At 35.7% G+C, this 12,389-nt stretch overlaps 1 protein-coding gene across 1 annotated transcript in view; it reads right to left on the reverse strand.

Moving 5' to 3' along the window:
- Window positions 1-12,389, reverse strand: part of qsm (Zona pelucida superfamily protein qsm) — a 70,714-nt gene that overhangs the window by 47,642 nt on the left and 10,683 nt on the right. The window contains exon 2 of the mRNA XM_076132242.1: window positions 12,121-12,223. Within this exon, the coding sequence (XP_075988357.1) occupies window positions 12,121-12,178 (58 nt within the window). The 5' untranslated portion in view covers window positions 12,179-12,223. The remainder of the gene's footprint in view (window positions 1-12,120; window positions 12,224-12,389) is intronic.

The raw sequence follows: 12,389 nt of genomic DNA on the forward strand, positions 1-12,389 counted from the left end.
ATATGTAAAGAAACTTAGATCATTACGCAGACATAACAACATATGACAAGATGTATGGATGTGAATGAGGCAAGGGAAGTTTGTGAGGATCGTACCAAGTGAGGCCCTTTTGTCTCTGCCTGCCCCTATGAGAAATAGCAGCAGTACCTATGTATGAAAAAGACCTGCGGGCTTATTACGTATTTCAGTTGACAACTAGCGAACGTCAAATTGAAGGTCACTATTCAGTACATTGCTGCTTTGACGTAATGTGTTAATCACTATAATCTAGGAGAAATCAACGTAAAGCATGATGGCTTTCAAATAGTTGTCAACTGAGATACGTGATAGCCTCCCTGAAGAGGTTTTCTAAGACTTAAATATGCTTGGAAGTGGTGTAAACGAATTTTGTATTTGAGGTTTCGTGTTCGATTTTATCTTGGATATCATTTCTGATATGACTTTTGATACTATAAATAGTTAGGAAACTGTGGTCTTGTCTTGCGGGGACTTTTATTTAATGTATAACTAGTAATCAGTTTCATAAATACTTGTTTCGTCTGGAAATCGAACTCCCGAACCATGCGCAGAGGGGTAGAGTTGTTGATCAGTTTAATCACTATTTACAAACGTTGTTTATAAAATCTCAAAGTAACTAACTAAACTAATTTAATGAAGAAATAAAACAGCATTAAAAAAACTCCCACATTTTTTCCCCAAATCCACTTTTTGCCTTAAATTTTGTACAAAAAGTGGTAATTTGCAGCGATACGACGCACGGTTGAGTACATGTGAACAAAGAGGGCTTTTTTGTGAGTTCCTCCCCCCTCTTACCCCCTTCCTCTGGGAGGGGGAGGAACTTTAGTTAGTTAAGTAAGAGTGTAGCTTTTATACGACTGGAATTAAGAGGAAAAGAATGAGCCTTTTTGAAGTGATGTCATCGCGTGATTTTTTTGGGAGAATGCTTTGCTGACGTTTTTGCTCTACCAAAGATGATGGTTTTAGAAGAAGAAGAGCTAGGAAAGAAATATCTGAAAGAAAAAGTAGATGAAGAGTAGGTAAACATGAATATCACATATGAATGAAAAATAATTAAATCGTCCTTTTTTACAGTTTTTAAAATTGTAGAGTTGTACTCTACAATTTGTTTCTTTTTTTTACATTTTTCAGATTTTTTGTCGTTATATGAAATACGCAAAGTTCTTAACATTAGAAAATATTCACTTATTACTATCCCACTAGCGGGGGAAGGCCTTCTCCGAGAATAAGGGAGGAAAAGGGAACAACTGTCACTTTACAGAAAGAGATTCTACATAATTAAATTACGAATTAAAGTTATTCGTTATCTGTGTGTAACTAAAAACGGAGGCTAAAATACATGAACCCTCTTATTCATAAACACACTATAAACCTATTTTAGTTAAAAAGCTACTATAATAATTATGTTTACTCTTTTTCATTTCTCTAAGGCGTGAAAGAAACAAAACACTTTATAAGCCTTTCATAACTTCATATATTTTTATGAATAAGGCTTATCTATAAATTCTATAGCTCTTGTGTCCTAGTTAAAATTAAGAAATAACTCTACTTAACCCTTCTTAACTAAAAATCCTTCCACAACACAACTTCACTTAATATTACCGTTTCATATGACAGCCTTGTCCACTCAAGGTTGTATTTTTTGGTCACAAACGACTGTTATAAACACAAAAAGTTTTTATGTGTCTGGTTATGTACGAGCCATTTCCTAGAGAAAAAAAAACTGTTAGGAGATGTGCTATCTAACGAGTTTTGTATGTATGTATGTGTAGGTCTGCGTCGTTTACGCCAAACGTAGTGAGACATTTCCCGGTTTGAGCCAAAATTGGTCGACTATCGACAATCGGCTAGCTATCAAATTTTGTATGAGAATCAGAGAGGAGTAGCCCGGTTTCTGTGGAACATTTAGCGGTAGTTTATCTATTCAAACTGTCATGTGTATATTGGCTTAAACGCTATTGAATAGATAAACTACCTTTTAATGTACAGTCAGCTCTAAAAGTTGCTATTCAATTTCAAAAATTTTAATCTTCTCTATTACAAAATTCACCGGTCGGTAAACGATCTGCGGGTTAAGCAAACCTTGGCGCGGTCATTCAAGAGATGGGTGACCGCATAGTGGTATTTGAACTGGGCGTCTCCGTGCTTCGGAGGGCACGTAAAAAGTCGGACCCGGTTGTTGTCAATTAAGATAACAGTCATTAAGCCACGTCAAAGGCCTTTCGAGCGGCTTGAACAACTTTGACACTAGGTTGACCACTAACCATACGATTAGAAGAAGAATGAATACCTGAACAAAATCAGGCAGAAATAATTGGAATCAAACATTTCAATCAAGGTGAAATGTTTTTTTGACGGAATAATATGCATTCTCCAGAATATTGGTCTTCGATAAATTTTATAATATAATATGTTCAGTTACTTTTGGAGCTGTACCTCAGATACCGGGGGTAGGTGGGCAAAATCGAAATTAAAGCTGTTTATAAACTTTTCTTATTCTATTTTCACACGGAATGAGCAGTATCGGATAAGCATGACTTGTATTCTTGTATTGTATTTCAACCAACGTTTTTTAAGGATAGAATTGTGAAAAAGAAAGAATATTCGTTTTTTTTTATTACAGTAAGGCCTGCAGTACGTTTTAAATGTCAAACTCTCGATACTCATAAGTATCGTCTGGAGATTATCGTCCCACAGTATAAATAAATAATAAACATAAATAAATTTCTCAAAAAGACATATCTGACCATGGAATAATCAGACATTTTTCTAATTATAAGTAGGTATATATTTTTTTATGTATGTCTCAAATTTAATTCATCTATTTTTTTCCTGTGCATTCAAAGTTTTAACAAAATTACTTTTCAATTTCGATTTCGTATCGCCATTTTTTTCATCGCGTTAAAAGTTAGAGACTTCCTGATTTATTTATGACCCACAAACTTTTGGCAACTTTTTATTAGAATTATATTATATTGTATTTATGCTGCGCTGTGGTTAAGGTAGTCGCCACACCAAAGAGCCCAAGGTTCGATGCCTACGGGAAACATTTCTTATTTGTGTAATAGAATCATTTGTGAACGGTGAAGGAAAACATCGTGATGCAACCTTGCATGCCTGAGAGTTCTTAAGAACAGTGCTTGAAGGTATGTATCTAGAGTCCCCAACCTGCACTTGGCCAGCGTGGTGGACTCAAGGCCTAATTACGGGAGAAAACCCTTGCCCAGCAGTGGGACATTAATGGGTAAGATATTGTTTTTTTTTTGTTTTATTAAAATGTTGGACTATTTCTGATCGACTTGTCAAAGAACTACAAGCGTGAATATCTCCAATAAATACTGTATACCAAATAATTTAATACTAACACGTACAGAATCCTCAAAGCGAGTGATTTCAAAGCAATATTAGGTGTTAGAAACCGTTTGTACGGAGTGAACAGGAAATAGAATTACGACCCTAATTTATTGAGAAAATGTATTCACGTAGGTTAAATTTGCAGGAGTTGAGGACCTAGTACCAGTTTTTAATGTCTGGACAAAGCGCAAATGTAGTGGCAATTCACCTGGTTAAAGAACATAGGCTAGGTCGACTCACAGATGAAAGACCAGTCTTTCAGAAAAGGGCTAGTGTATTTGTTCTTAAAGAGTCCTTTAGTTTACTATAACAGATTTAAAAATAAATGTATAAATATGTTATTAACTAAGTCAGGTTTACGAACATGATCCATAGTAATGCAATGCCAAAGTCACGCACAGTTTGGTTACGAAAGCGTATATTTTTGTCCATCTGTTACGCTTTTATGACAAAACTGTAGTACCGTATTTGACAAAATTTAGCATGGTAATAGTTCAAGACCACGAATTTGACGAACGAGCGGCAAACTGGCACCAGCTTATCTAATCTATCTAAAATCTAGATTGCTTAAAAATGGCCGTATTTAAACCAAACTTTCCATCAATATTAATAACTTATTTTCCTCAAACATTAACTTGTTCTTCTGCAATACATTTGTATTATTTCTGATCAACATTCAACTCAGTATCAAACGTGAACAGAATAACAAGTAACATTAGCGCATTTCACAGAAATCACTTTGAATTTTTACGCAAAAAATGACCATTTGAAATTCTAATACTACAAGTGGTATTTGAAAGAATTTTTTTTAAGTTGAATTTTGGGGAGACTTTATTTTGAAATCTTGTTTTTTTATGGGAGCACTGACGGCCGACCGCGCTTTTGCCCAGACTTTTAGAATAGAAAATTCTAAAACTTATATTTTTTAGAGTAGAGACAGACGCAGGGAGGGGACTTTATTTACTCACTTGATGTCAAAATATGTGGTGTCAAGGTTTCTTCACAATATCTTCCTCCACGGTTAGAGCACCTACTAATATTATAAATGCGAAAGTTTGTGAGTATGTATGTATTAAGTCGAGGAAAAAGTCAAGTATTACAAGTTTATACATACTATAACGCGAAAAGTCTTTTACCCCGACCTAATATATATGGGTGTTTGTTACTCTGTTACTTAAATACTACTGAATCGATTACAATGAAATTTGGTATATAGATGGTGGAAGACCCAGAATAACACAGGCTACTTTTTATCCCGGAGTTCCCGAGGGATCGGGATTTACACGGGAAGGGTTTCCACGCGGACGAAGTCGCGGGCGGCCTCTAGTAATTTAATAATACACACATAACTTCGAAAAGCCGTGCCTTGAACTGCGTGGGTGGCAAATATCATTACTTACTTATCACCAACTCATCACTAAAAATGACACCCACAATTAAGGCTATAGGCTATATATTTATTAGGCTACGACCAATAGAAGAAGAGTACTCTCAATAATCTCAGGAATAATCTCAGGAGTAATCTCAGGAACTACTAGTCCGTTTTGAAAAAATATTTCAGTGTTAGATAGCCCATCTATCGAGGAAGGTTATTGGCTATATATCATCACGGTATGACCAATTGGAGCAGAGTACCAGTAAAAAATGTTACAAAAACGGGGAAAATTTTGACCCATTCTCTCTTATGTGACGCAAGCGAAGTTGCGCGGGTCAGCTAGTGTTATAATATGTAGTGCTACATACACTAAACTTCGACAAGCCCAGCTATGAACCTGTACTACGTGGATGACAAATATCATAACTTACTTTTCACCGACATCACCCTAAAAGTGACACCCACAATTAACAGCACAGTGGTTCAATAACACACGAGACGGGACAAAAATTCGCAATGTCACACAGTGTGCTAAACAAGTTTGGAGCTGCACAAAAACTTGTCGCTCGATCAATGACCTTCTGTAAAAAGTATACATTGGTACATTGTTTTGATACATAGCTGTTAGGTGATTGGCAGACACCGTTAACTCGTTAAAGACAATATTATGAGCGGATAAATACTAAGAGACTAGCTTTTGAACTACTAATCTTTTCTACTTATTTAACAAATACCCACCTAACTATAAATTAAAAATTTAAGAAACTCCCGATTTTATACAATTCTTTTTCATACTTTTTATAGATTGGCTATTTAGGTTACGCCATTCTCATATGCCCACCACCAACTTTCTTATCATACGAAACTATTTGAGACCCCATCCGAGTAAATTTTCTCTCCTCCCCTCACTTTCACCCCTTACAACTTTTTAACGGCTCAACCGACTTTCATCAAACATGTCTATGAACGTAACATATATGTATAACACACATAAGTAACCTTTATATAACCTTTATACAAAAAAAAACAAAATTGAAATCATTGCATCCGTTCGGGAGTTATGACGCCACAGACAGACAGACACACACACGCACAGACACGTCAAACTTATAACACCCCTCTTTTTGTGTCGGGGGTTAATAATAAACCAATATAAAAAATAACAAGTGCCAAACTATATTAAAACCTCTATACAGTTTTTTTTTGCATATGCCTTACGAAATAAAACCGTTATGTCATTATAGAACAATATTATTTTTTGTGCATGAATGGCGTTGACTAATAGTAACTCGTTTAACTGTTTCTATAGTTTTAAGGAAATAGGCTTAAATACCGTATCTTGGCTGATTCATTTGCAAAAGTTTACAATACTACTTACGACTATCGACTAACTATCGACAAAATTTATTTCTTCTTCTTGTCGTATGGTTAGTGGTCAACCTAGTGTCAAAGTTGTTCAAGCCGCCCGAAGGCCTTTGACGTGGCTTAACGACTGTTATCTTAATTGACAACAACCGGGACCGACTTTTTACGTGCCCTCCGAAGCACGGAAACGCCCTGTTCAAATACCACTATGCGGTCACCCATCTATGGAATGACCGCGCCAAGGTTTGCTTAACCCACAGATCGTTTACCGACCGGTGAGCGTAACTGGCTACGGGCGCCTCAAAATGTATATGAGAACTTGATCAGTCTAGCACCTTCAGTCGCTATCTATAGTACTTTTTTAAACCCATTACTGTCCCACTGCTGGGCAAGTGTCTCCTTTCAAACGAGGGAGGGGTTAGGCCTTGAGTCCATTACGCTGACCAAGGGTGGCTTTGGGACTTAGCTTGACCTCAAGAAATGTATCAAACTAATTTTCGGCATGCAAGGTTACGATGCTTTCCTTCACCGTTGGAACAAGTGATAATTATTTCTAACTAGCTGACCCGCGCAACTTCGCTTGCGTCACTTAAGATAATCCCCGTTTTTGTAACATTTTTCACTGTTTCTCTGCTCCTGTTGGCCGTAGCGTGATGATATATAGCCTATAGCCTTCCTCGATAAATGGGCTATCTAACACTGAAAGAATTTTTCAAATCTGGCCAGTAGTTCCCGAGATTAGCGCGTTCAAACAAACAAACAAACAAACTCTTCAGCTTTATAATATTATTATAGTATAGATACACAAGTAACTTCGAAAAGTCATTGGAGTGTTGCCTCAGGTTCGAACCTGCAACCGCTTTCGTGGGGAGATGCCAACCTATACCACTCGGCTGTTACTGCTTTTAAAACACTTAAAACTTATAAAATTGATTGACGTCTGTAGTTTCGAGTCTGAAATCGTTTGCTTGAAAAGCCAAGCCTTTTAATACTTCAAACTGAATTTATTGATACATATTTAGGCAACACTAGGAATAAAATAATACTCAATTTCTCGCTATTTTTTGGGAAGAACGTAACACTGTACAAAAGAATTAATATTTAAAATGTAATTTCAGTGTTTAATTTAAATTAAAGTAAATAATGTACGGCGGAATGAATTTCCTGAAACTGAAAGAACCGCACGCGGAACAAAACCACATTAAATGTGCCGTATTTTTGTTTAATTAACTCATTTGTAATGTTATAATATAAAATATATTTAATTTTAAGTGTCTTTGTTTAAGTTAAAATATGAAACACTAGCTGACCAGCGCAACTTCGCTTGCGTCCAATAGGAGAGAATGGGTGAAATTTTCCCCCGTTTTTGTAACATTAATTACTGGTACTCTGATCCTTTTGGTCGTAGCGTGATGATATATAGCCTATGTCCTTTCTCGGGTATCAAAATATCTCCATACCAAATTTCATGCAAAATGGTTCAGTAGTTTAGGTGTGATTGAGTAGCAGACAGACAGACAGAGTTACTTTCGCATTTATAATATTAGTATGGATATGGATTTTCTTTTTGATATTATTTTCATATATACAAGTATATGGCAGTGACAGCCGGGTGGTACCTTTCACGCAAGTGGTCGCTGGTACGAGCCCGAGGCAGCACACCAATGACTTTTCGAAGTTATGTGTGTATTAGAAATAATGATCACTTGCTCTAACGGTGAAGGAAAACATAAAGATGAAACGTTGTACGCCAAAAATATAAATATCATAAATATAAATATCATTGGACAACTCACACACGGTCATTTGATTCCAAACTAAGCAGAGCTTGTACTATGGTAACCAAATAACTGATAAATATATTTATATACTTTTAAATACATACTTATATAGATAAATTAACAACTAGGTTCAGAACAAATACTCGTGCTCATCACACAAAGATTTAACTTAACTCGCGGCGCTACGGTTATTGCGGCAAGGTGACCACGTTAACTATATGTGCCCGAAGGTAAATGCGAAAGTTTGTGAGAATGTATGTATGTATGGATGTTTGTTACTCTTTCACGCAAATACTACTGAACCGATTACCACGAAATTAGGTATATAGGTAGCTGAAGACCCGGAATAACACATAGGTATTTTATCCCGTAGTTCCCGAGGGATCGAGACTTACACGGGAAGGGTTTCCACGCGGACGAAGTCGCGGGTGGCCTCTAGTATATACATATATATACTATTTTTCCAATTTAAATGATAATCCCATGAATGGTTAACTACTATATAGACCCGTATTAAGTTTATAATAGTCCCATGTAATAGGCGCCGAGCTTATTGCATATTATGGCTATAAGCTTGCTATTTATGGTACCTTGAACATATATTTAATAGTACTAAATACTAATAAAAGTTATAATAGATTTTGAAAATGTTCAAAACTTATAGGTGTAGATCAAGGTTTTTTTATCATTTCATTTTAAGTTTTTTTATGAGGCAACTCCCGCACTAAGAATAGCTCTTGTGTCGCGGGGACTTTTACAAACATACAAACAACAGACACAAAGCACAACCAGACCCGAAACAATTATTTGTGGATCGCACAAATAATTGTCCCGGGTGGGAATCGGCTTAACTGGAGCTTAACGGCTGTTATCTTAATTGACAACAACCAGGACCGACTGTTTACGAGCCCTCCGGAGCACGGAGACCCAAGGTTACCCATCTATGGAATGTCCGCGCCAAGAGTTGCTTAACCCACAGATCGTTTACCGACCGGTGAGCGCAACCGTCTATAGGTGCCTCAGAAACCATATGTCTATTACTTTGCATATAACAGGCTTAAGCAACATAAAAAAAACTCATTAACCACTTTACAAAAATAAAATTTGCCGACATTTTTCCCAAAAAAACATCCGTTATTTCAAAAGAAACTTGTATAACGCACTGACATTTTCACCCACAGAGTGTTATCGAGCGAGTTGGTCCACGCCCACAATTACTCTGCCCACTGCGTTGTTAATCATTACTCTGTGACTTGATTGATTGTGTTTTTTTATGCGGTTGATTGAACTGCGAATAAAAATAGATAGTTTGGGAGACTTATTAATTGAATAATCTATACTAATATTATAATATTTTAGTTTGTTTGTTTGAACGTGGTAATCTCAGGAACTACTGGTCTGATTTGAAAATTTATTTCAGTGCTGCATTTACCGAGGAAGGTTATGGACTATATATCATCATGCTACGACAGCGTACCAGTAAAAATAGTTACAAAAACGGGGAAAATTTTGACTCTTTTATGTGACGCGAAGTTGCGCGGGTCATCTAGTTATGTACCTCTATGTATGTGAACCATGGTATTCTAAGTGGCTACTAAGCTTTTTTGAATCTACTTTTTACTAGTTCTCTAGTTTGATTCCGGGTTCACACAAAGCTATAGACCAAGTTTAATTGAAACACTCATATCAACATATTATGTTTTTTCAGAAAAAAAAAAACATTTCGCAAATGATAATTTACCATTCAATTCTAGGACACTAAAACTGTACTTCTACATAGTTTTACATCAAAACAAAAGATCTAATACTCCAAAAGAATCATAATTTTCACCACATTAGCGCAAATGGAGCAAAAAAATAACAACTTTTTGTCCGAATTCGAACTAGTGTGCACGAAAACAAAGCATTAACACACTCTCGAAACCTAAATCCATATTTCGTGTGTAATTACCTGAAGGTGACTGCCTCTTTGGCTGTCTTCTACCTATCGTATGTTCAGTGGTCAACCTAATGTCAAAGTTGTTCAAGTCGCCTGAAGGCTTTTAAAGTGGCTTAACGACTGTTATCTTAATCAACAACAACCGGGACCAACTTTGCCATGCTCTCCGAAGCACGGAGACGCCCAGTTCAAATACTATGTGGTCACCCATCTATGGACAGACCGCGCCAAGGTTTGCTTAACCAGTGATCGAAACCACCGGAAACAAATAATAAATAAATAAATATCATTCGACAACTCACACACGGTCATTTGATTCCAAACTAAGCAAAGCTTGTATTATGGTAATCAAATAACTGATAAACATACTTATATACTTCTAAATACATACTTATATATATATATAAATTAACATCCAGGCTCAGAACAAATACTCGTGCTCATCACACAAAGATAATAAATACATAAACTCGGCCAGTGGGCCAAAATTCATGCTCCAGACGGAATAATTTGCATGAAATTTTCCCATTTCGATTCGCTCAGTTAAAAGTGCCGGTTTAAAACTATATATCATGTAAACGTTAATTTTGTATGTGTTAAATTAGTGTGAAATTGTTAGGCCGTTTTGAAAGTAAAATTGTAATTTTTCAAGCATTTGGTACAATTTAGATTATGGATGAAAACAATTGGTTTTTATATATGAACTAGCTGACCCGGCAAACGTTGTTATGCCATGTAAATAATTAAAAAAAAATGTGTCACTTGGCGATATGAAAATTAGATGTTGGCCGATTCTCAGTCCTACTCAATATGCTCACAAAATTTCATGAGAATCGGTCAAGCCGTTTCGGAGGAGTACGGTAACGAAAACTGTGACGCGAGAATTTAATATATTAGATGGGGTATTTTTTTTACTTTTCGGTATAAATATTAGGTGTCGTGCGTAATTTTTAACCAATAAAGTAGTTGACTGAGTAAAGATAAAAATATTAGACTTGTTCTAATAAAAGGTTTATCTAAAAAGATCATGCGTCGTAAATATTGTTAAAATTAAATTAAATTGAATTTTCTTTGGTTCCTGCCTTTCACAATGGAAAGAAGGCTTGATTTTATATATGTTTAAGACCTTATAATAGGCACTAATTTGATTCCAACGAAAATACGACATAGTGACGTCACTATGTCGCATTTCTATAAAACAATGTGTTTTTGACATTTCATTAGGAGTAGCTGATTTGACTGGTAGTCAACTACCGTATTAGATAATTTTTAAATGTAACCTTGTATTAAACCTTAATGGTTTTTAACGAAACAAAAAACGAAAAGTCTCAGATAAGTTTTCGTCAACAATTTTAGGACCTGTCTCTTGTTTTTCATAAATTAAAATTTAACACCAATACTGAAACGATAAGGATGAAATTACTCTGTGTGATAGATAACGTCTCGGCAATTTATTTTAAAAAAATCCATACAAGCGGATCCTATGGCAAAGTTTAGTGTAATATTATATCTCTACCTACTCTCCCATAATAATAAGCGTGAAGTTATACGAAACATTACAATATTTAATAAGCAGTTACATTATAATTTCAACAATGGCCTGTGACCATATAAGGACCGAGCATCGAATGCGTGACCAATGAACTGCGTGTACCGTTAACCAATGAGTCACTAGGTATAACTGATAGTGCTGTTTAATTAGGTTTCGTAGGCGGGGTGGCCCACACCGGTCGCGGGTTCGATTCCCCTTATAATTATTGTGTTATAATTGGTTTTTGCTTGTAATTCTCGTATTAAGATAAACTGAAATAATTATTTTAATCATTGTGTTTATATTTAGTATTTGTAGAATTATTAGTCTTACCGCCATAGTAGAAAGGCGTGGCGAAAGCGAAGCGAAGGCGGCTTTGTGTAATAATTATTGGTTTAACCCATGAATCGTTTATCGACCAGTGACCACTGAACTGGCTATGGATACCAAAAAGTACACCATAATTTGATTAATAATGCTATGAAATCACGCCATCGCTTCGCTTTCGCTACTATTTTCTTTGGTCCATGCAAATATCAAACTATAACTACTAAATTAGCGGTTTATATTTATTATATTACCAAAAACGCGATTTCGCTTCGCTTTCGCTACTATTTCTTTGGTTTCTGTAAATTAAAATATAACTACTAAATAAGTGGTTTATGTTTATTATATTACCAAAAACACGACTTCGCTTCGCTTTCGCATTTCTTCAGTTCTTCACAATAATTTAGGGTTAGAAATATATTAATTTTACCTTTAGCAATAGCTGCTTTAACGAGACATAGACACAAGAGTAATCTTATGAACGCCATCTTGAAAATAAATCCCTTTTTCAAACACTTGTCACTTCACTGTACCTGAAAATAACAGAAAAAGTAATTAACATACATACATGATAATATATAGTACAATCACGCCTTTTTCCTGTAGGCGGAGACCAGAGAAAGTCACTTGGTACGATCCTTACAAACTTCCCTTGCCTCATTCAAATACATACATCTTGTCTTACAGGACCGCCGGTAA

This window comes from Anticarsia gemmatalis, chromosome 27 (genome assembly GCF_050436995.1).
Source record: "Anticarsia gemmatalis isolate Benzon Research Colony breed Stoneville strain chromosome 27, ilAntGemm2 primary, whole genome shotgun sequence".
NCBI classification, from domain to species: domain Eukaryota; kingdom Metazoa; phylum Arthropoda; class Insecta; order Lepidoptera; family Erebidae; genus Anticarsia; species Anticarsia gemmatalis.